This window comes from Raphanus sativus, chromosome 8 (assembly GCF_000801105.2).
Source record: "Raphanus sativus cultivar WK10039 chromosome 8, ASM80110v3, whole genome shotgun sequence".
NCBI lineage: Eukaryota > Viridiplantae > Streptophyta > Magnoliopsida > Brassicales > Brassicaceae > Raphanus > Raphanus sativus.
This window is the reverse complement of record NC_079518.1, coordinates 13,263,706-13,290,771: the sequence shown is the minus strand read 5'-3', so window position 1 is coordinate 13,290,771 and position 27,066 is coordinate 13,263,706. Positions and strand designations below refer to the sequence as shown.

Sequence of the window (27,066 nt, the reverse complement as noted above, 5' to 3'; positions counted from 1 at the left end):
TCTAACTATTTTTTATAGTACATTCCTAAAATAATTTTGGCCATATTTGTTTCTGTATCTAGGTGCTGCTGCATCTGGATGCTAATAATATTCGGATGCAACAAAATCTAAAAGACCTAAATATTCTTAATACAAATATAAAAATTATTTCAATTAATTATTTAATATTTTAATTGGAAAATGTGTTTTCATACCAAAATTCTAAAAATGTATTTTTCCACTAACACCCAAAAAAAGTTTTTTCCACCCAAAATAAAAAATAGAGTTTTTTTCGTCAAAATCCGAATGCGCTTTTTCCCGCGAAAAAGAAAAAATATGTTTTCACGCCACGATCCAAAGACTGTTTTTTTCGTTTAAAACTCAGAAAACACGTTTTTCTACCAAAAGTCGAAAAAGCGTTTTTTGCCAAAACAAAAAATGTATTTTCTACCAAAACTTTGAAAACATGTTTTTCCGCCAAAACTCGGAAACAAAACTTTCGCTAAAACCTAGAAAATATGTTTTCCGTAGAGATCGTAAGATAGGTTTTTCGCTAAAACCGTTGAATTTGAACAATTTGATACAAGATTTGATCAAAAAGAAAATTGATTAAAAGATAAAAAAATCACAATTCAATAGGAGAAAAAATTAGGTTTTTATTAAAAGCTAGCTTTTCTTTTGATTAAAGAATAAATATTTTTTATATTTGCTTTCTCTTGCATTTAGATAGATATGATTGACTTTGTTATTTGCTCTTTTTATTTTAATCATTAGATAAGTTTGGTTAGCTATGTTAGACTTTTTCACTTGATGGGTTGTGGTTTATAAAATTTCAAGGTAAAAGGTCAAATTTGGATTGAACTATTACACACTTAAATTCAAATCCATTCAAAATATTTCAAATTAAATGGATTGTAAAATTATATGAAACATGAATAACACAAACTTTGAAATATTGTATACAAATCTTTAACCAATTAATAAAAATGGATTTCAAATTCTTTTAATGAAAAGATTAATCACATTAGAGTCTAAAATATCTTAATAAAAATATTTTAAATACAGTAACTAATAACACTATGTTTGGAAATTAAAGTTAAAATGAATTTTTCAATACCATTAGATTGTAAAACTTAGAGAATTAATTTTAAATTTACTATCCAATTACACCTCTAAGGTTCGGCTGCGTTTAATACAATCTTTACATAGAATATTAATTATAATTCAACTTAAATAGAATTTCTGTCACCAATTCGAGCCTGTTCAAAGTGGTAGAGTCTCACTTGAGAATCAGCTCCCACCAGGGTTCGATTCCATATTGGTACCAAATTCCGAGCAATAAGTCTCGCGATCCTTCCCAGTATTATCTGGTGATTCTGCGCCGGAGTTAGCTCTGTGCGGCTTCTTCTTTCTCGTATGGAAAGAGTTATTCCCAGAACTTTCTGGTGACTGGTGTCAGCCATCGTTGATGCCCAAAATGAGGTAATCCACAAATTACCTCTCTTTTTATTTTATTTTGTTCATTTATGCTATCCAAAATCAATAAATATAAATGTTCGTAACTGTTATTTTTAGCATAAATTATTTATAAATATCTTGAGTACATCTCTATTAAAAAGGTTTACATGATTCTTGTAATATCATTGTTAAAGAGATCATCAAAAGGAATCAAGTTACAAATAAATGAAGATATCGGTATCATTTATTACCAGGAACTGGAAAACCAATACCATTGCGTGTTGTAGGAAATGTTGCAAACAACATACTACAAAACACCCCTACGCCCACCGGCAACGCTGTGAGAACCTCCAACTCTTCCGCTGACGGTGCCGGAAAAAAACAGTTAACCGTATTCCGGTCGAATAAAACCACCGCACCAAACACCAATAACGACATGAAAGCATGGGCAAAATCTATAAACCTTAGTTTATATTTTTTAGCTAACTCTAGAGGAAGCGTTGCGGATCCATCAATGATCCAAAACCCATGGATTGTTGCAAGCCCATAGCATATAATGCCGTTTTTGTCTTTGTAAGAATCTGTGAAGCTAAGTATGAAACAAGAGAATCCACATATTGCCACTAGAATTGATGTCATGATCCTGCAAGCTAAATCGCATTGACCGCCGTTTGTGAAAATTGGCGACAAGAGTTGAAAAGCGAGAACTGTTCCTGTTGGTAAGAGATTAGCTAAATGGGCTGTGGTTTGAAACGTTTGACCTATTGCCTTTTGTATCCATGTTGTTCTTTCTACATCAGGAAAGTCTTTGTCTTCTTCTAGAAGTGGCGTTTCGATATCTACTTTAGTACTTAGTTGATGATCTTCAACAATTTTGATCTCCATATCTTCAGAGCTTTTTGCTTTTCTCATTCTCTATGTTTTTCTTTGGTCTTGGGAGATGGTTTTCTGATGGAAAAAGGATTAGTGATGAAATTTTAAGTACGTAGAGGATATATAATTAGAGAGGTACGAGAAGCTACTTTGCAATTTTTTCTTATGCCTTGCAAGTAACCTTTGAGACTAAACAAAGTCTTCGTTTAATAAGTGAAGGATGTTTATTTGGTACAGCCTTTTTTAATTCCAAGATGGGATTAGTATTGTATTGTGTTTAAGATAATCAGTTAGTATTCTGATACGTTTATTTGAATATAATATTTAGAGTTTCCATGGAGTTTCCTGACATGTATGATGAATACAACTTTCGCATTAACAATCGTCCATGTTGTTGCTAAATCTTTTCATGTTTAGATTAATCGATTTCACAAAATCATAGTGGGATTCTTATTTGGACTGTGTCAAATGTCAATGAGGCGAGCGTCGTATAGTAATAATATATTCTACCGTTTATATTAATAACTTTGATCATGATCATATTTGCTTGTGTTGGGAATCTTTCGAGTATCTCGTAATTTCTTTTTAATAAGACTGATAGTTACTTCGTGGAGGTCAAGTAAGGTTTAGCCGTCTAGGTAACAAAATAGACAAGTAATTATTCGGTAGAAACTGTTTGATAACGCAAAGTGCTAGTCAACCACTAATTATTGTTTCCCTTATCTTTACATGGTTCCTTATCTTAAAAAAAAAACAAATAAATTATTAGATAATAGTTGCATAGTTTATGACTAACGTCAGATTTAGAAAGACGAAAGTCATATAAGACACGCATTGAGACCTGCACGTTACATATTTTGCTCGTATTATTCTGCCAATTTTCAGTACATTTTACATCTGAAATTTACTTTCAACTTTCACATTATTTCGAAATTCATAATAATTTCATCTTTGTTTGGTTGTTCGATTTGCTTTATTGTTCTCGATTCTTCAGAAGAAAAAAAACCATCATAGCTTATTTATGATGATTGTCGAGTGTACGAAACAATAAACATCCGAGTGATATTTGATGAGACTTGGAAGAAAAGATCTTGTCATAACGGTGGACCTAACTTGGCTCACAAATGTAACTTTTCTTTCTTTCTTTTGCGGGTTTTGGCAGATTACCATGTTCACTTAATGTAGCTAGAGAAGCAAAGAAAGTAGCTAGAAAGCTCGTAGATGATCTTCCCAAAGATCTAGGATTAAAGAATTTGAAATTCCGCAGGCAAATGTAAGAAATTATTTTCTTATATTTTACCGTGAGTAATGTCCCAGTTACTGATGGACGAGTCAGTAATGTCCCATTACATTACGATTAGGTTTCTCGTACCGTGCTTTCTTCGTACAACACGTTACACCATAATGTTTAGTCCAAAAGCTAGTTACCAGCATTTCGGTTCCATTTCATGTTTGGTTCTAATAAGTTAAAGTTGGTTCGGTTACACTTTGGTTATCTCTTAGATTTTTACATGCATTACATTTGATAAAATATAAAATGCATAAACGTGGTTCGTTAGATTAATAATTAGGATTGGGTGGTAACTAAGTAAAGTATTTGTTCGCAACAAAATCTCATAATCATAAGATGCAAAACTATATAGAAAACCAGATCTCAATTGCTAAACAAAGTACCAAGCATATCAATAAGAATCATTATTACAAATTTAAGTAACATGTTTAGGATGCACATCTGAAGGTTTTTCGATTGAAGTTTGTTATACTATAAAAACTAGAGCTGAAGTCTAACCCAGATATTTCGGTTGGATTCAGTCTAGTTTCAGGCTAAAACGGCCTTATTAACCGGACCAATGTTCAAGTCGATGCAGATTCGGTTTGTGTTATGAAACCAACCTTAAAACCATAATCTCAACCTGAGCAACAACCAGAGGACTTAACAGCAGTAACATCATCCTTGCTTCCAATATCAATGGACTGTCCTTTAGGCAAATAGGTTGGGTCTCCAGTACCATCAAGAGCCTTACGGCTCATAACACGATAGATCTGAGTCAATACATGAGTGAAAGCTTGCTCAACATTTGTAGCATCAAGAGCAGAAGTCTCCATGAAGAACATGTTCTCTCTTTCAGAAAACGATCTAGCTTCTTCCGTGGGAACAGCACGAAGGTGACGAAGATCAGCTTTGTTTCCAACAAGCATGATCACAATGTTGGCATCGGTATGGTCACGAAGCTCCTTGAGCCATCGTTCAACGTTTTCGAACGTTATGTGTCTAGTTATGTCGTAAACTAGAAGAGCCCCTACTGCTCCTCTGTAGTATGCACTCGTGATTGCTCTGTATCTATGCAGCAACAAAACATAATCTCTCAATAACAAACGAGGACGGTTTGTGATCACAATCAGCTGTAACATTCGCATTAGTTCGCGAATTTAAATAAATATTATATATATAAGTTGCATGGTCTTCAATTTATTTTGTCATCAAGGTCTAAAATTATTGAACTTATTTTTAAAAATTAACATAAAACTGTTTATGATCTCTTAAATCTCAAATCCGATTCTGATAACGGAGAATAAAAAGAAAAGAGAGAAAACATTTACCTTTCTTGACCGGCGGTATCCCAAAGCTGAGCTTTGATGATTTTCTCGTCGACATGAACACTTTTCGTGGCAAATTCTACACCGATGGTTGACTTTGACTCGATACTGAATTCATCTCTGGTGAACCGGGACAAGAGGTTGGTTTTTCCGACGCCGGAATCTCCGATCAAGACTAGCTTAAAGAGATAATCGTAGTCGTCGTCGGCTCTGTACCCTCCCATTATTGATTTTATTTGTGAAACGTACAGAAAGTAAATAACAGTATTGAAAAACTTTGATCAATGTAACAAAGACCTTAGAGAGATGTTGGAATGATCATACTATATGATGATTGCTGTGTTGTTATGTTTTGTAATGAAATGATAACAAAGGATAGTGGGTAACGACGAAAACCTTATTGAAATGATTTGTTATTACTAAAATGCAATGACTAAGCGTATATGTTTTAAAAGTCGTTGGAAAGATTAGAGAACAAACATGTTTGAGTTTGACGATGTCTCGAGGTTTGTGGCCGCCATGAACTGGTAAACGCAGAACAAATACACTTGCAGGAAAGAAAATATTATTTTTTGGATGTATCGAATATTTTTAAATTTAATTGATAGCTTTGGTCAAATCAAATCAAGTAGGAAACTTGCCATAAATAAAATGCTAGCAATGTATAGGAAGATATTTGGGAATATGTTATACATGGTACTAATAAATTGTCGTTTTAATTTTTTAACATTTTCAGTTAGTGTTTTAGGAATTATGGAGTAGATGTGACTTTATTAAGAGCCACATGTATTTAGACTTTTAGAATTTTAGTTGAACGGGTTGGAACTTGGAACTAGACCACCTCCAGGCTCCATCTAGTGCTGGGTTTGCGGGTCGACCAGCCCCGACCCGCTGCAGGTCGATCAGTCCCAACCCGCTGCAGGTCGAATCATTTTTTCGATTCAAAAATTCGATCCGTTTAACCCGCATCTAGAAAATGTAAGACCCGTTCCGTCCCGCATAAATTAGCGGGTAACCCACAGGCCCCGCGGATAATATAAAAATAATAAAAATAATGATTTTATTAATATTCTTTTAAAAAACAATATAAATAATATATTTTAATTAATTTTTTAAAAATATTCGTAATTTTTATTATTTTTATAAAAACATATTTTTATAAAAGAAAATCATATTTAAAAAAATGTTTTTTTTTTAAATTTTGCGGGTTGGCGGGTACCCGCCGTTTAAATTCGGTCGATCCGCACCTGCACCTGCGAACAATTTTTTTCAAATCACTTGATCCGCATCCGTCCTATGGCGGGTCAAACGGGGAGGGGCCCGCGGATAATGAGTCAAATTCGCAGCTCTACTTTCATCCATTAGGATTCCTAATGGGTATTTAAGAATAAACTAGATCTTGATCCGCACAACCGTGCATGTGATTATTTTATTTATATATATAAATATTTGCTTTATATGATTAGTGGTTTAAAATTTCAATATTTACCATATTACTAGAGTTTAATATAATATTTTCAAACACAACAATTTCATAGTTTACATGCAGAAATTTAATTTATTGTTTCAAATTATTAGTGATATATTTCTTATTAAAACATGAACATTAACAAAAATTTAATATTATGTGATATTTATGATAAATTATGTTCAATTTAATATTAACTTAAAAATTAATTTCCTTAAGATTATACTTATATTTTAAGTTTTGGTCATACATATATATGTTAACTGAGTTATTTGTATGAATTAAATCTTTGACTGAATACTATACTAAATGTAATTTATAAAATTTCTGTTTCATCTAAATTATTAAACCGGTCGTCATTCATATGGATGCATAACTCACAGTGTGGTTAAAAGAGTCATTTTTAGTAAAAAATAAAATAATACATTTATATTTTAAACAGTTACGAAATCAAATAAATATTTAAAAGGTTTGTTTAATTGAAAAATGAAGTTTACATTTATATTTAAATAAATACAAAAGTAGTTACATATTTTATTTTCTTTATTTTAATGAAAAATGAAATATAGATTTATATTGTAAATAAAAAAGATATGAAAAGATTTTGTTCAGATGTAGTTGAGATAAAATATAGGAATATTTATTTGATTGTTTTAGAATATCTAATAAAAATTTAAAAAATAATAGAAATTGTAAAATGTATGCATTTATATTTTAATTTATATTATAAAAATTTAAAACCAAAATATTTTCTATAAATTTTTAAAATTTAATAATATGATTTTATAAATATAAATTTTATATTTATTATATTATTATAATTTTTAATATTTTATAATTATATAAAATGTAAATATTGTTAATTTATTATTTAACAGATGTCGCGATTAGTAGTTTACCAGTCATAAGAGTTCCGCAAATGCAACAATTTCTAATCATTGTACTAGTCGTACAAATTTTTAGAAAACGTTTGAAACCGCAACCATCTGCACTCATAAACTCTCGCAACCGCAACCACTGCGATTAAATCAGTCAGGTCCTAAGATAGATCTAGCCAACTCTAGACGATACCTAATGAGTTTGTTTTCCCGAAAAAAAAATATAATCACACTATAAATCTCTAAAAATGAAAAAAATATTCTTAACATAGTATCACACTACTCTTTTCATTCACATAACTAGGTATCGATCAACGAACACTTGATTATAAAAACATATAAACCACTCAAATCTAAAGTACAATATTTTGTCAACTCCTGATTATTTAAAGGGAAATGCAATCTTATTATTTTTGTCTGTAATTACCACAGTTTTTTATTAGTTAGAATCATTGAACAAAATGGTTTATAAATAAATAAATAAAAAGTACATGGCCAAAACTTATAATTCAGCACATCAGAAGAGAGAGGATTGGTTATGTCAAAATCAGGTAAGAAGGAAAGAACATAACACAACAGTACAAAAATAATCCCCATCATACAAAACGACAATGTTGTATCACAGTTTCTTTCTTGCCATTTCATTTGGAAGAGAGGCATTAATAATACAACACCAAACCTTATCACCGATTTGATCATCATCAACGTCCCAAGTGCAGAGCTTCATCGACGGCCAAAGCCAAAGCAGCAGCAGCACCAACATATGTGTGTGGTGTTAACTTTAAAAGTTGAGATTTTGCTTCTTCAGGCAAATCCAAACCTTTGATAAACTCTCTTATACTTTCTTCATTCACAGCTCTTCCTCTTGTCAGCTCCTTCAGCTTCTCATACGGCTCTGGAACACCATACCTCCTCATCACCTTTTAAGACAATACCATGAATCAGTGAAATACATGCAAGTAGCTAGATCGTTAGATACTCGAGAGAGAGATTTACAGTTTGTATTGGTTCAGCAAGGACTTCCCAAGTTTGATCCAAATCTTCTTTTAACCGAGCTTCATTAACCTAAGTATACACCAAGAAACATTCTTAGACTATTATGACAAGTGGAAGCCTTCTCTTAGTGCCTACGGTAATAATAATACCTGAAGCTTCCTGATTCCCTGTATGGCGCTCTTGTAAGCGAGAAGAGAGTGTCCTAAAGCTCCACCCATGTTCCTCAAGACAGTCGAATCAGTTAAGTCACGCTGCATTCGTGAAATGGGAAGCTTCATGCTGAGGAAAGCAAGCTCTGCGTTAGCTTTACCTAGGTTCCCTTCACTGTTCTCAAAGTCAATAGGATTCACTTTGTGAGGCATTGTGGATGATCCAATCTCACCAGCTTTAGTTATCTGCTTAAAGTAACCTAAAGATATGTAGCTCCATATATCTCTGTCGAAATCAATCAAGATATTGTTGAACTGGCTGATTGTATTAAAAAGTCTAGCCATATAGTCATGAGGCTCAATCTGCAAAAAAAAAAAACATGAAAACAATCACTCAAATAATATAAGCGAGGGACTATTTAATCATAGTATATACCTGAGTGACGTATGGGTTAAATGTTAACCCGAGAGAAGTAACAAACTCCTCTGCAACATGAGGCCAGTCGATATTAGGATACGCTGAGATATGAGCGTTGTAGTTCCCAACAGCACCAGCAAACTTCCCCTTGATCTTAGCTTCTGAAAGGTATCTTCTCTCTTCGCTTAACCTCACGGCGAAAATCGCCATTTCCTTCCCTAGCGTTGTAGGTGAAGCTGGCTGCATTTATAGTTTTAACCATTGTTTTAACAAAGAGATAGATTAAAAAAAAACGAATTACTGCAAAAAAAAAAAAAATGGTGTCTTTTGTTTGGAGAGTGACCTGTCCGTGAGTTCGTGAAAGCATGGGGACATATGCAAACTCCTTAGCCATCAGAGAGATTGACTTGATGAGGTCATCCATGGCTGGGAGTATGACCGAACCGAGTGCTTCTTGAAGCATCAAACCATGGGATAGATTGTTGATGTCTTCAGACGTGCAAGCAAAATGGAAAAACTCCAGAACCTGAAAAGACACAGAAACTTATAGTTACATGGAAAATAAAACTAAATCTCCAAAACAGTGAAGAACTTGTGAACCTTAGCAATCTCTGGATGTGAATCACACTTTTGTTTCAAGAAATACTCCACAGCCTTCACGTCATGATTAGTCACTCTCTCAATCTTCTTAACTTCCAACGCGTCATCAATGCTAAACCCATCGATGATCCCTTGCAAGTAAACCTCAGCTTCTTTGCTAAAGCTTGGGACTTCAGTGACTTGAGGAACTTTCGAAAGCTTAATAAGCCATTTAATCTAAAACCCAAACATAAAAGAAAAAAACATGTCTTCATTTAGAACAAAGACAACATCAATCAATGAAAAACATTTAACTTAATATTACCTCGACAAGTACTCTGAAGTAGATCAAACCAAACTCGCTCATGGAAGAAGCCAAGTCCTTAACTTTCCCCCAGTAACGTCCGTCCAAAGGCGATAACGCCGTTAAGTTGGTCATCTCCAAATCTCTCGAACCTCCCACGGACATAGCCATCACCTGGAGTATGAAATTTCATCGGAGCAAATTAGATTGCAATTTAGAGATAAACCCATTAGAAAAAGGCTTTACCTTTCTTGAAGTCGTGAGCTTGAGAGAAGAAGCAGCAGCGGAGGAAGAGAGAGGGAACGAAACTGTGGGAAGGGGGTGGTGATGAGAAGCCGATAAGAGGGATTTTGATGGGCTGAGGAGTGTTCCGGTGGTGGGTGGTATAAGGCGTAAAGAAGGGACTCTGTTGCTGGTTAACGCCATTGAAGAAAGAGTGAGCTCCAGAAGCACGACGGACGGACGAAGGGAGAGAGTGGGGAAAGCTTGGCGCTTTAGGGTTTTACAAGATTCCGATTAAAAACTTCAGGCGCTTTTTGTAAATTCCATGTTTACCCCTGTGTTATCTACTTATTACGATTAAAAGTTGGATGAGGATTTAATGTCTATTATCGGGGTCTTTATCCGGCTTAGTTTGACATTAAAATTCAATAGAAATAGTTGAGAGAATATTCAAAAGTACCATATTGTAGTCACAGAAAAACACTATCAATTTTTAGTGTTTAATGTTTTTTGGATAAAAATAAAATATCAATATAAATTTTTTAAAGAAAACAATACTGTAAATCTAGGTGTAAAGCAACCATTTTAAACCATTAACTTTTTACAAGAAAACAATATTATAAATTTATGCATAAAACAAACTACATTAGGTTGTGTTTAGACCTGAGAATTTGAATTAAGAATCGCGGGATCCATTTCGTTTGACCTGTCATCAAATAATGTATTGACTATAAAGTAGCACGGACACCATTGGACATCAATTCCGTTGTAGTCTAGCTGGTCAGGATACTCGGCTCTCACCCGAGAGACCCGGGTTCGAGTCCCGGCAACGGAGTTATTATTTTTTTTGGGTCAACTTGTTTTCATTAAGCCTCATGGGCCAGGAATACAAAGATTATGTTTAACCTAGCCCAAACACATGATTAAAGAAAATAATACATTTCAGAAACAAAACACGTGTGCGCCCTTCAAGAAGCGTCGTCGACGTGGCAGTATAGACTGGCTGTGTGACGTCATCCAACTTACTTCATCGCCTTTGCAGAATTAAAAAAGTGCATGACGCCATTGTTCTGATCTCCACCGGCTGAGTTTCATCTTCCCAACCACCATTAAGCTTCTTCAATCTATAGATCTTGTACTCACTGCCGGGAGAAGCCTCTCACTATATCACCGAGACCACAGGACCGGAAAAGCCATATTTCACCGTATATATTTTCGGAGGAAGATTGAATCTAACCGGGATTTGAACAATTCTTAAAAAAGTTTAAATTATCAAACTTCTACTAAATCGTTGATTATTAGAGCTCTCTGAATCTCTTCTCATTTGGGTTACAAAACCTAAAAAATAACAATTGGGCTAGAAAATAAAATAATACCCAATAATAATTAGTCATTTTAGGCCCAAATTTGAAAATTGATTTCTCTTCCGAAAAAATCAAAACCATGTGGTGGCTCCCTCCTGTTCTTGGCGCACACTCTAAATCAAATGGCGCTTAAAAAACTAGTCTTCCAACATCTCAGATACATCACTTCCAAATCTGGTTCAAAGTCCCTCCTATTCACAGACTTCATATACACTTCTTCTGTTCCTCCTCAATTACATCTCTCTCTCTCTCCACTCATTCCTTCTCTCTTTAGTTCTACATTAATGGCGGTTCTCAATCTAAAACCTCAAAACGACGACAAAGAGAATGTCTCACCCACAAAGGTGACCACCATTTCTGTCAACCCTCTTGATTCTCCTTCATCCATTGACAAAGACAAAACCCAAATCAGAAACAGAAGAAGACAGCCTCTTAAAGAGATCACCAATTTATTCGTCTCATCATCACCATTGCCCTCTTCGCCCACTTTATCATTTTCTCACAAATGCATTCAGGGAAGATCTGGTGTTGGTCTCAAGGCTGCGGCAACTTCTTCGTCTACATTCTCTTGTAGACATTTCAGATGATTTTTCTTATTTTGTTTTGGCTTTGCTATTTATCAATACCATGTCATTATTCATTAACATTCATGTACCCACAACACACAAGATATACTTCCATATGAGTATACTGGTTTACTATTCTTGCATAATTTATTTTCCAGCGTCAGAATAATAATTTTGCCAACTTCAACAGATGGAACTGTATATTCATGCGAATTGTGATATGCTTGTTTTATTTTTAACAACGAATATTTGAGATATAGATAAAGTTAGTGACTGTTGTTTCGAAAAAAAAAAAAAAGATAAAGTTAGTGACTGTATCACTGTAATTTCAACCCACCTGGGAAGTCAACCGAAGTCAACTGTAAAATGTGGCTTACTTTTTCAGTATATATATTTGCTTTAAAATGACTAATTATTATTCTTCAATATTTTAATGAGTTATATATATATATATATATATATATACTTATTTTAACCTTTTTGTCAATGCTAATAAAAAGTAGACTTACTTTCAGCTGTTTGATTTACTAAAAACAATATTTTTAATATATTTATCTTGTATATTTAATATAACGTTGTTATCTGTATATTTTGTAAAATCTACTCTATTTTAAAGAAATACTAAATTCTGACATGTCTTCTGAAAGACGGATATATTTTGTTTTAATTTTTTTGAAAAATTTAAATATTATATTTGATATTTTTTGTAATCATATTTATATTTAATATTAATTAAATTGATATAATAGTCCATTAAACGAATGAAACACATAGTTGAACATAACATTTATCAATAGGACATGTTCACATAGTTGAACATAACATTTATCAATCGGATATATCTAAACGAAAAAATTTATATGATACAAATATGTATTTTCGATTGTATATCTACATTTAAATGTCACACATGAAACATTATATTTAGTGTTTTAAAACTTGAATTGATCCGCGGTGAAACAGGCAAAACCGGTAACTCTATATATATTTTGGTTTGGTTCTTAAAAAAACTTGTTATTTAGTTTTATAAGACCCACAAAAAATGCTACAACACGGGACTCAGTAATCGGTTGAACCGATTGATGATCCATTATGTAATACAATTTGACTTAAATTGTCATATTTAAAATATTCTAATTCTTGAATGTTTAGATGAATGGTGGATATATTATGAATGTCATGCTCTAATTTTACAAAACTTAGCTATACAAATTTTTATTTAAAATAATTAAATTACCTAACATAATTAGTAAATAATATTTATACCCAAAAAACCCGACTCAGAATCGACCTGAAAGTCAAAGTCTCATACTCTATTAGACTTAAACTATATATTCGAACGGTTCTTAGTGTTATATACAAAATAATATCAAATCCTACCTGCATCGAATAACCTCTTTAAAACTCGTTAAACTAAATAAGTTTATATGAATATTAATTTCTATTATTGGTAAAATAATATCAAATCCCACCTGCATCGAATAAACTCATTAAAATTCGTTAAATAAAATAATTTTATATGAATATTTATTTCTATTATTGATTAAAAAAATCATTTTGCATGTTGTAAACCTTTTCTATAATTTTTTTAATTTAGTTTATATGATTTAATTTTAATTTTAAATTTAACTAAATTTTGAGGTTGAGATAATTCTGACAAGCATTATGGTTTAGTTGATCTAAACATGTTATTTCAACTTGAGTTTTAGTGGTTTAATTTAAGAAATATTAAAAATTATTAATAAATAATTAGCAAGTCTTGAAATGGTTGAATTTAAACGTACTATTTATTTTTTATTATTAATAGAGAAATTATCGTTTGGCTGCTTTTATTAACTGCCGTTTAATATATGCAGACAATAGTTATTAATAAATATTAAATTAACTGCCATTATTCTATATTGTTTCATGAATTTTTATTAGTATAAATTAGTTATAGATTCTTATAATATAGGAATAGGAAAGTTATGTCGTTAAAAAAGGAATGGAAAAGTTATAATATATTTCATTTTTGAAAGAGTAAAATATGAAAATAATTAGTTGGACATAATTTTTTATCAACTGGTCAAGATCTAGTTTTAATAGTATTGGTACAAGTCAAAAGTATATAATTGAGTAATTTTCTGTTGTCAATTAAGTATGTCTATTTAATCTATTAGATACTCACCAACATGATGTAGTGATTTTCTGATGTGTTGCATAATATTTTGGTCAAACAGTTTGCCGACAGCATTTTTTTCTGGGTTGAAATCGGGACAAAGAAATGCTTCAGTTGAACACGTATTACAGTATAACAAGAGTATCAGAAAAAATTGTATTGCATCATATAAAAGAGTATCAGAAAATAAGTGATTCAACACATTTTTCGTAGTGTATTTTTGAACTAAATCACTTACACTCATCTTGAAACATATTTAAAAGAAATTTCATTTTTGAAATTCTCAAATTTTGAAAATTGAAAATTCAGAGGTGTTTTTCTTCAAAAAAAAATCCAATTTTATTTTAATTTTTTATAATTTACATTTATTGTGATTACAATTATTTAAAAATATTTTATACTATAATAGTTCATTATCAATAAGCATATCTTTAAAAGTATAGTAAAAATATTTATTAATAAACAAAATATTATAATAAATAAAAATTACCAAAACAAATTAAATAATAAGTTTCAAATAAGCTATCAAATTATCTGAAAGAACTATTTAGAAATGCTTTTAAGTATTATCTACTTATAAATTTAAATTGATATATTAAACTATTTTTAGTTGTAAGTAGGTATGAGTATTGAATCCGTTAAATTTAAATATGAAATATAAAATTATAAAAATTATAACAACTATAAAACTATTAAAATATTTAAAACATATAATTGTAAGGATTTGAAAGTATGAAACTCCAAATATTATCTTTTGAACAGTTAAATATTTGTTGCTCAAAAAAGAACAGTTATATTATTAAATTTGAAAATTTATATTCCTTTTGGAATATGTACACTTTTATATTTGAAATTAATTTGGTTTTATGCTTTTAGTAGAATTGCATCCTACACCGTAAATAAATTGTCGAAATTACAACATTTTTAGTATCACTTTTCATGTTTATTTTAACCACATTTATCCTCATTTGTAAAAAGGTAAATAGACACTTATAACCATATGATTAATTAGTTTCAGGGTTAGAGTTGAGGAGTAGTGTTTTCGAATGTAGGGTTTAGGACTTTAATAAATATATAATAAATACCTCAATTTTTTAAAATATTAAAAAAATAGATTCAAAAGAATTTTGGAAATTTTGAAACAAAAATTGCAAAATAAATTGCAAAAAAAGTTTTATTTTTTTTAATAAAAAGTTTGATTTTGAAAAAGTATAATTCAAAAACTATAATTTTCTATCATTTATCTAAATAATTATTTATATTTATATTTCTATAAATAAGAATATAAAAGTTTTTTACCTCTTATGTGATGAAAGTATTTTTAAAAAATATTCCTTTTGATGAAGGTAAATATGAATAATGATACAACAATGTGATGGAAGTGAATTTTTTTCCTGCACTATACGACCTCCTGACAAATGCATAACGCAATAAAAATTAAAGTACATATTCTCTTTTTTTTGCAAACTATATTCTCTTTTATTTTAGTTGAAACTTTTTTGAATATTCTTCTTATAATGAAATCTCCTGACGAATCAATGAGTCAATAGACTATATTCTCTTTTTTTGCAAACTATATTTTCTTTTATTTTGGTTGAAACTATATTCTCTTTTATTTTGGTTGAAACTTTTTTGAATATTATTCTTCTTATCAACGAATCATGTGGATTGCCCAGCATGATAGACTGCCAACAAGAGAGAGGATATGCTCATGGGGAGTCTCGTCAGATCACTCATGTCCAGTATGCTTGTTTGGACTTGAATCTAGATACCATATTTTGCTGCATTGTGGTTTTAGCTCTGAGGTTTGGAGATTTGTGCTCGCATCCTCAGAGAACTAGTTTCACTTGTTGGTCTGGATTCCTTTCCTGGTTAAAAGACCAATCCTTCCACTGCCCTTCAATTCTCAGGTAGATCGTCACTCAAAGCACCATCTTTCAACTATGGAAGCATCGAAACAACCTGCTCCATAATCAAATCTTTATTCCCGCTAGTACGGTGTTCCGGATAATTGATCGTGAGGTGAGGTGCGAAATATCATTCTGGGCAGGACGAACAGAAGGCCCTTCAAAAACCTCTTGTCTTTCTGGCTAGTTTAAAAGACTCGATCTAATCTGTTTCTGTAAACAAAAATTATTGCTTTATTGTTTTTATTCTTTTTGCTTCAGAAGTATATTTTTTTAGGACTGCTACTTTTGTAACTTCCTTTCTTTATTTTATATGATATTAACACGTTTAGCAAAAAAAAAAAATCAATGAGTGAATATATATATATATATATATATATATATATATATATATATAAGTATTGGAAATATCAAATATACGACTCACCAATCCAAAACCAACACAACCCCATAAATGCTCTCAGCCTTTGACTTCATTTTCATATTTTACTCCTTTCCTTTTTGAGATCTTATTGGGTTTTCATGTATCACTCTCTCCTCGTCGATTATGGCATTACCACTACCTCGTATTATTAACTCTCTCTCTCTCTCTCTAAAATATATATTATTTGCGTGTGCGCATACTCTATAATATATACTGTCGCTGGATGTAAAGGGACGGCGGAGTTAGAGATGGTGTAAGTTTTGGTATTAAAGATTTGTGCTTTATAGACATATCTATCTTATTAAAAGAGAAGTACCCAATAAAAAATACCCCTTAATTTTCAGTTTTATTTATAATGGCATGCCAATGAAAATTAACTAAATTTCCTATTTTAATGTTTGTCTTTTTCAGTTTATTTAATGTGTTTTCCAAAATTATTGTTGTCTTTTCTGATTTAGATTCCTTAATTATTGTTGTCTTTTCTGATTAATAAATATATTTTCCTAATTTGAATTTAAATAATAGATTTAAACATTTAATATTTTTTTAATTTAAATAATAAATTTCCTTAATCATATATTAACCAAAATCGATTTCTCTATATATTTTGTATTAACTTATTAAATATTAAAATCACATAACATAATCAATTTATATAACATATAAATATAATATAAAATAATTTATTCATATATTATTAGTATAATGGTTTTAAAATATAAGTTCAATTAGTTATAAATATTGGATTTGTTTATATGATATACTGTGATATAATAGACAATTAAAATCATAAAATATAATTATTTAACATAATAAATAAAAAAATATTTTTAAAAATGTAATATTAACAATAATGTTATAGAGTTTAATGTACATATATATATATTATATCATTAGTACACAGAAAAAATTAAAGTGAAAAAAATATTTATACAGTTACGGGTCGAATCTATAAATAAATAACAACAGCGCAAGATTATTTTCTTTAATAAATTTATTTTAATAGAAATTATAGTTCTAAATATGTTTATATATTTTATATTTTTATAAATTTATTTTATTTGTTTATAAGAGATGCTAAGATTTTAGAATTAAAAAAAATATGACCCGCTTTTATATTATTTTAGTTAGAAAATTTAAATTTTATATCTGAATATTTAATTAAATTTTTAATTTTAACTTTTTATTATTACTACCAAAATTTACTTTTAGTCTAAAATTTATGTTTAAATTATCGTAAATTCATCATTTAATATAAACAAAAACTAAAAATATAAAATAAACACCTGTCCGGTCGGACGGATCAAGGTCTAGTAAATTGTTATTATAGTTAGCATTTTGACGCCGTCCCTTATCGCTTTTTTGATAGACCAATGTTACTATATAAGATTCACGATTAAAAATAATATATTCATATGATTCATATCTTTCTTACTTTGATGATGTAATTACGGAAAACGACTGTATAAATGGATATAATTATATCTTCAAGCTTCTATTTCGAATAGCCCACATTTTATTAATTAGTGGATTAGTCTTGTTTACTTTGGTCGTGTAACTACATGTTAGTCGTGGTGACCTAACAATATAGCGAGCGTTTATAATGGATGATCGCATGCATGACTGATTACTCAACGTACAAGGGTAGACAAATATTGAGACGCAGTGACAAAAGATCAATTATTCTATTCGAAACTCGTGAATGCTTAAAGAATGCCCTTTTACACACACAAAAAAAAACTCGTGAATGCTTAACATTATTATTTTTTCTTTGACAAACAAGCTTAACATTAAATTATAAGAAAAATAATTACGAACTACACAAACAAAATACACCGATAAATTATCACATATAGAGAAAAATATTGAATTGGAAATCACACGAAACATATGAATTACATAACAACATCTTTGAATTAATATGTATTATATGTTGTTTTTTTTGCTAAAATTTGGGTGTATTATATGTTTTTAACATCATAAATATTTTTGATCGGTAAAATGTGCTGGATTTGAAATTTCGCATCAACCAATGAATATTTATTTGAGATACAGATTGTATCACCCAAATCATCGAAGAAAATGAACACACATAATTCAAATATTCAAAATATACAATGTTATACATCAAATAACATGAGATAACATATTAAAATATATAAAGCCTTTTACCAAAAAACATATTAAAATATGTTAAGCATCATCAGAAATTGTCAGGTTACAAGTAAAAGACATTTTTACGGCTATCAGAATTATGCTGTGCTATAGTAACATGTTCAGAAATATTGTCATATAATTTATATTGTTCGTGTAGTTTTTAATACATTATGTTCTGTTTAAATGTGTGGGCATGTAGTGGCGTATTGTTTGTGTAGGTAACAATAATCCATCAAATTTATATTGGTTGTGAATAAGTACCGGTTGTTTTACTCTACTGATTTATACTGGAATGAGGAAATCGATTCTCACTCAACGAATTTTAACCACCACGCGCGATTATTCACATTGTTTTTTTAGGTATAAAATCCATAATAGAGACAAAGCCACCTAGCAAATGAACGAGTGTTAGAAAATGGATTGCACATGAGTCTATAAAGGCCTCGGCCAGGACGCTAACAAAATAAGTGTATATTAAGATGTCTTTCGTATTAAATATGTGTACTACACCGTAATGCGGCCATCTTTATCATTTTAATTTTATTCAAAGAACCAATTTGCATTTTGCAAGTCTCAAGAGTCACTTGCTAAGCTGGGTACAGATAACATATGATTATTCTATATGTTTTTGGTAATGTAGAAAAATGAAGGCAACGAGATAAACCGTCGTCGGTGACAACTCACGGTTGCACTTGCCATAAGCACTCAAATCCTAAGCTATAGCTTAATCCATCCCCACTACCATTACTAGAAAGTAGAAACCCTTCCAATAAAACTCTATAAATAGAAACCCTCATGGGATATCTTCTTTCCTCATATACACTCATACAACCACGTTAACTACTACACAATTGCAACTCATTTCTCTCCCTTTATTTTGCCTTTCTATACTTAGAAACTAGTTTCTATATATTGTAATGGCTAAGTTAAGCTTTTCTTTATGCTTCTTGTTGTTTCTTCTGCTAGCCTCAGTCGCCACGGGAAGCCGTCCTCTTGAGCGGGCTCCAGTCGGGGTGAAGGTGAGAGGTCTAATCCCTTCTATTGAGGCTACGAGCGCGGCTGCACTGGATGGTATCAGCAGCAGCAGCCACGGAAAAACTCCAGAGCGGTTAAGCCCTGGAGGACCCGACCCTCAACATCATTAGTTATTTAGGGTTTCCTTTATAATTGAGTGATTTGTTCTCAATTTCTTTGAGATTTGTATTTCTTATCAATAATTTGGTTGCAATGAATCTGTCTTTTTTTTTTTCTTTTTAATAGAATTGTGAATTCGGGTTTGTAAGATTATTACAAAGTATAACGGTTTTATTGATATAATATTTGAAGTTTCGTTATCGTACGTTAGATATTTAAATTTCGTTATTTTACCTTTTTGACTAAACAAGGACCGAGTCATTATTATCCAGTATCCACAATTTATTAAAAAAGAGTTTCCATCTTCTTTTTTCTTGAATTACTAGAGAAGTTTGAGCCTTAATCTCGCTTAAGCTCGGAGCCACCTTTTCTAATACTATTTATGCAGTATTTTGAAAACCGACCTCAGAGTTGAACGAGGCAACTTCCTCAATCACCGAGTTATTGGATCGATTGCAGGTGAACTGCGGGTTAATAAGTAAATTAATTTTATTATATAATATATTAAATATAAAATATAATAGATATTTTCTGTTTTAAAACCATTTAGAAATACTTAATTTTACTTTTTATTTTATTTTTATTTGACATACAAAAAATCAAAAAATAGTGTAGACTGTTTAACAATTTGTAACGAATTAAGAGTTATGACATCTTATATGAATATGAAGATTTAAAATTCATTAATATTTAAAAGTATAATGTGAATAATAAAATTTAAATTTAAATCTAAAATAAATCAAAATTAAAACATCACTGTAATAAATTATTGATTCTAAAGAAATAAAATAATACTAAACTACATCAACTAGTTTTGATTTCCTCTATTATTGTTCACTTCATTTTTTTTAGACAGTACAGTGAAATATTAATCAAAACTAAAAATCACAAATAAAATAGTATAATCGGTGTTATATATGATAAAAATCAGAAAGTTCAATCAAAATTTTAAAAATTACCATCAAGATTTTCTGTGTTTGTTAGTTAATCATCTTTGAGATATATTATGCAAGAAAATTCTTTAATTCATTATAATTAAGTTCTCCAGGTTCTTCTTCTTGAACAATCAAAACTTTTTTTGTCAATAGATTGAAAATCTAAAATCATATGATATTTTTCTTTTTGACTGTAAGTTAAAACTGTAATGACTTGTTACAAAACTAAGTTAAATAAAAATATTAAGTCAAACAAATAAATAAACTGAAAAGTAAAAATATAACTCTTAATTAAAAATTTAGAATACAAAGTTACAAATAGATTTAAGATATAGGGGGTGATTGGTAATGAGTGTAGCTTTATATTTCTGGGTGTAATATTTAATCTATAGATTTATTTGCTATAGCTTTGTAAAGTACTGATTTTTTGCTCTAGAAAGAAAGCTCTCTAGAGCCATATTTTAATTTTGTAGAGATTTTTTTTTGCTATGAGATTTTTTAGGAAATGAAAACTTGATTGGTTGACACATATGTCTCTCAACCAAATTTTGGCTTTCTAAAACATCTATACAGCCACAACTAAATCATCCACATAATTAAAAAAAAAGTTATTTATTGGTTCAACCGATCATCAGATTAATTGGACCAAGTTTCAAAACACTGTATTTCTGGCATAAAACACTTTTTCCACAGTAGGATTGAACCCATGAGCACTACAGCATCAAGCCTCGCTTAAACTAACTGGGTTGGTCTTTATTTTTTACTACTGTTTTGTGCATTTACAATAGTATATAGCAAACGCAAGGTATGAGGTTGATTAAAATGGTCCTGCATGTAGGATTCTGTCATATGATTACATCGTGTTTAAGTCGATTATGACTAGTATGTTAAAAAACAAATTTAATAACGATGTATTCCAAGCCGGTGACTGTGAGATTTTTGTTAAAAATATTAAAAAATAAAGACGTTTGGAATAAATAGTATAACAAATTCCCATTACATATTAATAATATTAAAAATATCTGAGCACTCGTTGCAGAGTTTTTGAATCTGCATATGTAGTATAACCACATTTGAAAAATAAGAAAGATATGAAACCAGAGCACACCATACAAAACCATGTTATTTTGTTGTTATTGCTTTAGTTAGATTTTCTTTCGTAAAAATTTTACACATTATAAGAAAATTGATTTACATAAATCTCAATGCAGTTTTCTTTTTCAGTGCAAGAAGAATACACTTTTTTTTAACCACTTATAGGCGGGCTAGTGGTAGGGCAGATTTCGGGTTGAGGGTGAGATTCCCAATACTCCCGGATTCGAATCCCGCAGCTGCAAACACCTTTAAGTGACCACACGGATATGAATCCATTGTTTAAAACTCATTTGACTACCCGGGAGAAGATCTATCCGTGGGTTGCATCTCTCACCCGGAGATTAGGATTGGTTCCATTAGTAGCCTCGGTTTAACAATTTTTCTACGCACTTTTTAAGTTCAAAAAAAAAAAATACACTTTTTGGAATACAGCATGTATATTTTAATTAATATTCTAGATTGGCTATACAGACTTTAAGTTCTGTCTATCATTTTTCTGAGCATATGGTCCATAATTATTCAAAACTAGATTTACAAAATAATCTTTATTGAAAGGTCTGTTTATCTTGATAAATTATGCTTTACAGTTAACCAAACACCTAATACTATGATCACGGATCACCCATGGATGCTGGATCATGAGTGGAAAAGACAGATTCCTATTAAAATCATATGTAAATCATGCTTTACGATATACCAAACACCTAATACTATGATCTCCCATGGATGATGGATCACGATTGAAAAATACAGATTACCGATGAAATTTACATGCGTATCAAAAGAAAATTATTAAGATTAACCGAACATTTCACACTTATAAAGAGATAAATCACTATCTTATAAATTAAAATGGAATTATTGGCTGAAAGTATTGGACCTAAAAGTTGACGAACGTGAAAACCGAAATGGGATTATTGGCTGAAAGTGGCATCATATAACAAAGTTTCTTTTTCGACGAACAAAAGACGGCGAACGTGAAGCATTATTTTTTTATGTTAAAACTTAAAAGCAACTCGTATTTTTACGCAACGCCAAAAAACTAATGACATATCACACGACCCAAATGGACCCCGTTATAAATTGTCGCAACCTTTTCTTTAAAAAGCATGGTGATCTCTTCTTATCATATTGTAAACATACGCACGATTTGGATCATATATAAATCTTAAAAATTCTAAATGTTATTTTATAAATTATAGTGTCCACAAAGATTACTAGGCGCCTTTATAGTATATATAAATCTTAAAAACTCAAATATAGTATTGAGCACAAAGATTACTAGGCGCCTTTATAGTATATACTTTACAGAGTATACACTTGTGTACACTATCATAAGAAAACACTGCAGAACAAAACATATGAATACATAGTTTACGAATTTACATCTTTTGAAAGACAGAGCGTTCTCATGATATGTTGATTCAATTTTAAATAGAATACTAGATTTTGACCCGCCCTTTAAAGGGCGGGTATATGTTTTGTTTTATGTTTTTTTTTAAAATGATTTAATTTAATTTTGTGTGTTTTATAATTATATTAGTGTTTAATATTGATTTAGTTTAATATATTTTTGGTGACTATATTCAATATGTCAAGTTGCATAATTATACATTTGTACCATATGTATTTTAGAAACCATTTTAAAACTTTATTTCTAAAGTTTGTAACATATTATATTTACTTAGTAGTTACCTAACATAATTTAGTCAAGAATATTTATATCCCAATCGCCCCAAAAATAAAAATCTCATACTCTATTAGACATGATCTATATACTCGAACAGTTCTTAAATTATTATAATCGAAAATTAATATCAAACTCAACCCGCAACTAAAACCGAATAATTTTTTTGAAAAATGTTTAAAGAAATATTGTTTAACATATTCTGTTATATATATATATATATATATATAGTTGGGTTAAAATGGTCTTCACTAACTTTAAGTAGAATCACATTTATTAAATATTTTTTATTCGAATAACCTATTTAAAATCCGTTAAACTAAATGAGTTTATATGAATATTTATTTCTATTAAAAATTCACTTAAACCGGTTAAACTCCGTCAATCATAAAATTAAATTTTAATAGTAACCCGCTTCCACCATTAATTAATATTAATATTAGTTAACTTTTAAAGTTTCATAAGAAATATAATATCCTATGTACATCACGTCGTTTATTTTCTAAAAATTGTATCATGGAAATGGTACTTCGTTTATTTTCCAAATCACAGACCTTTCTGATAGATTCAAAACTTTATTTGAAAGAAAAAAGTAATTGTTTTTTGGTAGGAACAGTTACAACGTGGATTTTTAATAACTTTTAGAAGGTAGTTATCTAAGGTGGTTATATGATATTTAGATAAATCATTTAAATACAGTTATAAAAATATGTTGGACCCAATTAATATCAATTGGACATGTTGAAGAATTAACAGTATTGATATATGAATCAACATACATTAAACGGATCTTTTTTTGACACTCAACATAAAAAGATCTTATTCAATACTTAAGATTATCTAAGAATTAAGATGTGAAACTGTGTTTAGTCAAAAAAAAAGATGTGAAACTGTGATAGTGTCAAACTTCAATAATAAAATATATATGGGAAATTAATCTTAGTTAGCATGAAAAAGAGAAAAAAACCCAAGATAGCATCAAACCAAGTTTTTGTCACAAAAATAGCATCACAAAAAGAAAATATCAAAAAGTTTTATTGAAAGATAAATATGCATTTATAACCTTTGGGTTAATTAATCTAAGACTTAGTGTTTAGATTTAAAGGGTGAGATTTTAGGAATGTGTTCAAAATTTTAAAATAAAAAATAAATATTAAAATTTTCAAAACAAAAAATGCTATTTTGATCATTTTATTTTTTTAGTGTTATTTTTGTGACAAAAACTTAAAAAATGCTATTTGAGAGATTTACCCATAAAAAAACATAATTCACTAAATATACATAGCAAAGTGATGACTATAATACGTTAAATATTATTGAAGTGATTGACGAAAATATCCTCAATTTGTTTAAGCAAACTATGTCGTGTACCACTGCTCTAGAACTCTTCTCTCTTAGTTTCCTCTTATTTTTATTGTTAATACAAAGTTACTCAATTTATATTTATTTACCTTCAATTTCTGTAACATAGTTTTTATAAGTAAACAATAATAATGAAAAATATATATACATTTTTCACATATGTTATAACTTGTTTTTCTTAAAACGATATAAATCTTTTGAAAATATGAATGTGAATCAAAACATTTTTAAATACTATACGAAATGTTCCTGATTATAGCAATATAAAAGTACTTTGATTTCATGTTAATGTAAACATTGAATATTTTTGAGAATTGGTTGATCTACAATTCATAAGATAAATTCAAAAAACTTTAAATCTAAAACAAAAATAGATTTTATATTTATTTTCCAACAACCAATATTTATTTACTCAATAGTATATTGTATTATATTGTCAATACTATTCTATTTTACAAATAAGTATAGTATTCCTCTCTCTCTCTCTCTCTCTCTCTCTCTCTCTCTCTCTCTATCTCTCTCTCTCTCTCTCTCTCTCTCTCTCTCTCTCTCTCTCTCTCTCTCTCTCTCTCTCTCTCTCTCTCTCTCTCTCTCTCTCTCTCTCTCTTCTCTCTCTCTCTCTCTCTGTGTTTTATTATAAAATTACTAAAATAACATAACTCAAAATAACTCCAAATTAAGTTTATTTATATGATATTTCTATAAATTTATTGTGAAAATAAAAGCATAAAAATTTAGATCTAATGGAAAAATAATTTTCATATTTTTCTTCCAGCAATCAATGGGTATTTAGTAATAGTATATCATAAATATCATATATATTATTCTATTTATGGATACAGTATAGTATATATTTCTCTTCCTTTTCATCCTCCTCTATTTCTATAAACTAATTGTTTATATTATTTATTTGATATACTATTATATTTTATATTTTTTAAAATAAAACATGTATATTGAAAGTTTTAAAAAGTGTGTGCCAACTTTATCATGATACATTAATTTCACGTCCACTCACGAATAAGGTCAAAGATGTCATTTGAAAATATGTGTCACATCCCACCGTGTGATCCTTACATGCCTATTCTATCCATTTATTGTTTCAGTGTACATTCCTAAATTAACCCAAAATATTATCATGAAAAAGGCAAAAAAAATTAGACGCGGCAAATCAGTGTCAAATTGGGGACTATATAATGAACATCTTAATACCACCACATATTTTACTATTTTTTCTTCTAAAATAGAAGAACTTTTATAATACGGATAGCTTTTTCTCTAATGTATTTTCATAAAATAACAATTTTCATAGAGTAAAATATAGAAAATAAATTTTCTTCCTTTTTACATCATGTCGAATCTCTAAAGAAATCATCGAATTTTCGCTCTCCAAACCAGGGTCCATTTTGCTTTGATATTAAATTTCTCCGGTGTGGAAATAAGTTTACGCTAAAATTGAGTATGGAGTAAAAAATATTTCAACCCAACTTTATATTTTATTTTATAATAAATTTAATCTGTTTTTTGTTCATTATTCCATTATAAAGTGGAAAATAGAATAGAGTTTGAATATTTTTATTACATAAAAATTTTATTTTATTTTAAAGGGAAAAAAAAAATTATATTGGAAATACTTTTTATTTCAATAAATTGATTAATCGTGATTGTAATCCGTCTGTTCCGCTTGGTTCATTGTGTTTTTCGAGGCCAAGGCTTTAATTGGATGATGATGAAGTCGTTAAGTGAACTATAACTCTGACTTTTGAAAGATAAACTTGTAATTTACTGAAAACCCTTGAAATGCTCCACTATGGCACTATCCCACACATGACACAACGTGTCTTTTTTTACTAAAATAGTCCTCATCAGTTCTAAACTCTAATTAAGATTCTACTTCGAAATTTTCCATGTGACTATCTATCTGCTTTAAACGTGTCTTCTACCCTATCTCTCTGACATCTGTCTGCTTTTACTTATCACTTTCGTTTCTGATTTTATGAAGCTTCTCTTGGTTTTCATTGTTTAACAACACTGAGGAGAAACAAAGAAATTTCTCAGTTTTTTCTGCTATTCTTATTGCTTTCTAGTTTATACATTGGAGGATTCGATGAATAGATCGTGTCTCTGTAGTATCTTAATCACTACTGCTCTCATCTGTGGTGCTTACTTTATTGGTAATGCTTATTTCGACAAAGAATTTAAAGAGGTACATCTCTCTTGTATTTCATACCATGTAAGCTATATCCATGTTTTATGAAGACAAATCAATATTGAGTCTTTTTCTTAAATATGTAAAGAACATTGTTCAAGAAATATGGTTTAAATATCAATAGTAAACTAGATTTTGACCCGCCC

At 29.9% G+C, this 27,066-nt stretch overlaps 5 protein-coding genes and 1 non-coding gene across 7 annotated transcripts; 3 read left to right on the top strand and 3 right to left on the bottom strand.

The window, feature by feature from the left end:
* Positions 1-1,530: 1,530 nt before the first annotated feature.
* LOC108821467 (protein DMP4-like) lies at positions 1,531-2,480 on the bottom strand. Its single transcript, XM_018594502.2, has one exon. It carries the CDS (start codon positions 2,347-2,349, stop codon positions 1,678-1,680), a length of 672 nt encoding a protein of 223 aa, XP_018450004.1. The 5' UTR covers positions 2,350-2,480; the 3' UTR covers positions 1,531-1,677.
* A 1,470-nt stretch (positions 2,481-3,950) lies between these two features.
* On the bottom strand, positions 3,951-5,521 carry LOC108820857 (ras-related protein RABA1e-like). Of its 2 annotated transcripts, XM_056991547.1 has the most exons (3): positions 5,389-5,521; positions 4,912-5,118; positions 3,951-4,651 (listed from the first exon to the last, which is right to left on the bottom strand). In XM_056991547.1, exons 1-3 carry the CDS (start codon positions 5,427-5,429, stop codon positions 4,219-4,221), a joined length of 681 nt encoding a protein of 226 aa, XP_056847527.1. In that variant the 5' UTR covers positions 5,430-5,521; the 3' UTR covers positions 3,951-4,218. The 2 variants fall into 2 exon arrangements, with proteins under 2 accessions (XP_056847527.1, XP_018449379.1); XM_018593877.2 differs by lacking the exon at positions 5,389-5,521 and having other exon boundaries at positions 4,912-5,373.
* A 2,256-nt stretch (positions 5,522-7,777) lies between these two features.
* Positions 7,778-10,226, bottom strand: LOC108818818 (uncharacterized). Its single transcript, XM_018591754.2, has 8 exons — positions 9,947-10,226; positions 9,722-9,874; positions 9,418-9,633; positions 9,161-9,343; positions 8,836-9,057; positions 8,400-8,762; positions 8,251-8,319; positions 7,778-8,174 (listed from the first exon to the last, which is right to left on the bottom strand). Exons 1-8 carry the CDS (start codon positions 10,124-10,126, stop codon positions 7,956-7,958), a joined length of 1,605 nt encoding a protein of 534 aa, XP_018447256.1. The 5' UTR covers positions 10,127-10,226; the 3' UTR covers positions 7,778-7,955.
* A 458-nt stretch (positions 10,227-10,684) lies between these two features.
* Positions 10,685-10,757, top strand: TRNAE-CUC (transfer RNA glutamic acid (anticodon CUC)). The gene has a single exon. It is a non-coding gene; the product is annotated as a tRNA-Glu (tRNA).
* Positions 10,758-11,570: 813 nt separating this feature from the next.
* Positions 11,571-11,873, top strand: LOC108821857 (uncharacterized). Its single transcript, XM_018594846.1, has one exon. It carries the CDS (start codon positions 11,571-11,573, stop codon positions 11,871-11,873), a length of 303 nt encoding a protein of 100 aa, XP_018450348.1.
* A 7,466-nt stretch (positions 11,874-19,339) lies between these two features.
* LOC108821700 (CLAVATA3/ESR (CLE)-related protein 2) lies at positions 19,340-19,735 on the top strand. Its single transcript, XM_018594689.2, has one exon. The coding sequence runs from the start codon at positions 19,416-19,418 to the stop codon at positions 19,641-19,643; it is 228 nt and encodes a 75-aa protein (XP_018450191.1). The 5' UTR covers positions 19,340-19,415; the 3' UTR covers positions 19,644-19,735.
* The last annotated feature ends 7,331 nt before the right edge of the window (positions 19,736-27,066 follow it).

Excerpts from the sequence above, each read along its gene's own strand:
- LOC108818818 (XM_018591754.2), bottom strand. The coding sequence starts at position 10,126 with ATGGCGTTAACCAGCAACAGAGTCCCTTCTTTACGCCTTATACCACCC. Across the intron at positions 9,875-9,946 it reads AGCTCACGACTTCAAGAAAG|GTGATGGCTATGTCCGTGGG; the intron begins GTAAAGCCTTTT and ends TTCATACTCCAG. Across the intron at positions 8,175-8,250 it reads TTGCTGAACCAATACAAACT|GTGATGAGGAGGTATGGTGT; the intron begins GTAAATCTCTCT and ends TTGTCTTAAAAG.
- LOC108821467 (XM_018594502.2), bottom strand. The coding sequence starts at position 2,349 with ATGAGAAAAGCAAAAAGCTCTGAAGATATGGAGATCAAAATTGTTGAA.
- LOC108820857 (XM_056991547.1), bottom strand. The coding sequence starts at position 5,429 with ATGGCGGCCACAAACCTCGAGACATCGTCAAACTCAAACAT. Across the intron at positions 5,119-5,388 it reads ACATCGTCAAACTCAAACAT|AGCCGACGACGACTACGATT; the intron begins GTTTGTTCTCTA and ends GGGAGGGTACAG. Across the intron at positions 4,652-4,911 it reads GATACCGCCGGTCAAGAAAG|ATACAGAGCAATCACGAGTG; the intron begins GTAAATGTTTTC and ends GTTGCTGCATAG.
- LOC108821857 (XM_018594846.1), top strand. The coding sequence starts at position 11,571 with ATGGCGGTTCTCAATCTAAAACCTCAAAACGACGACAAAGAGAATGTC.
- LOC108821700 (XM_018594689.2), top strand. The coding sequence starts at position 19,416 with ATGGCTAAGTTAAGCTTTTCTTTATGCTTCTTGTTGTTTCTTCTGCTA.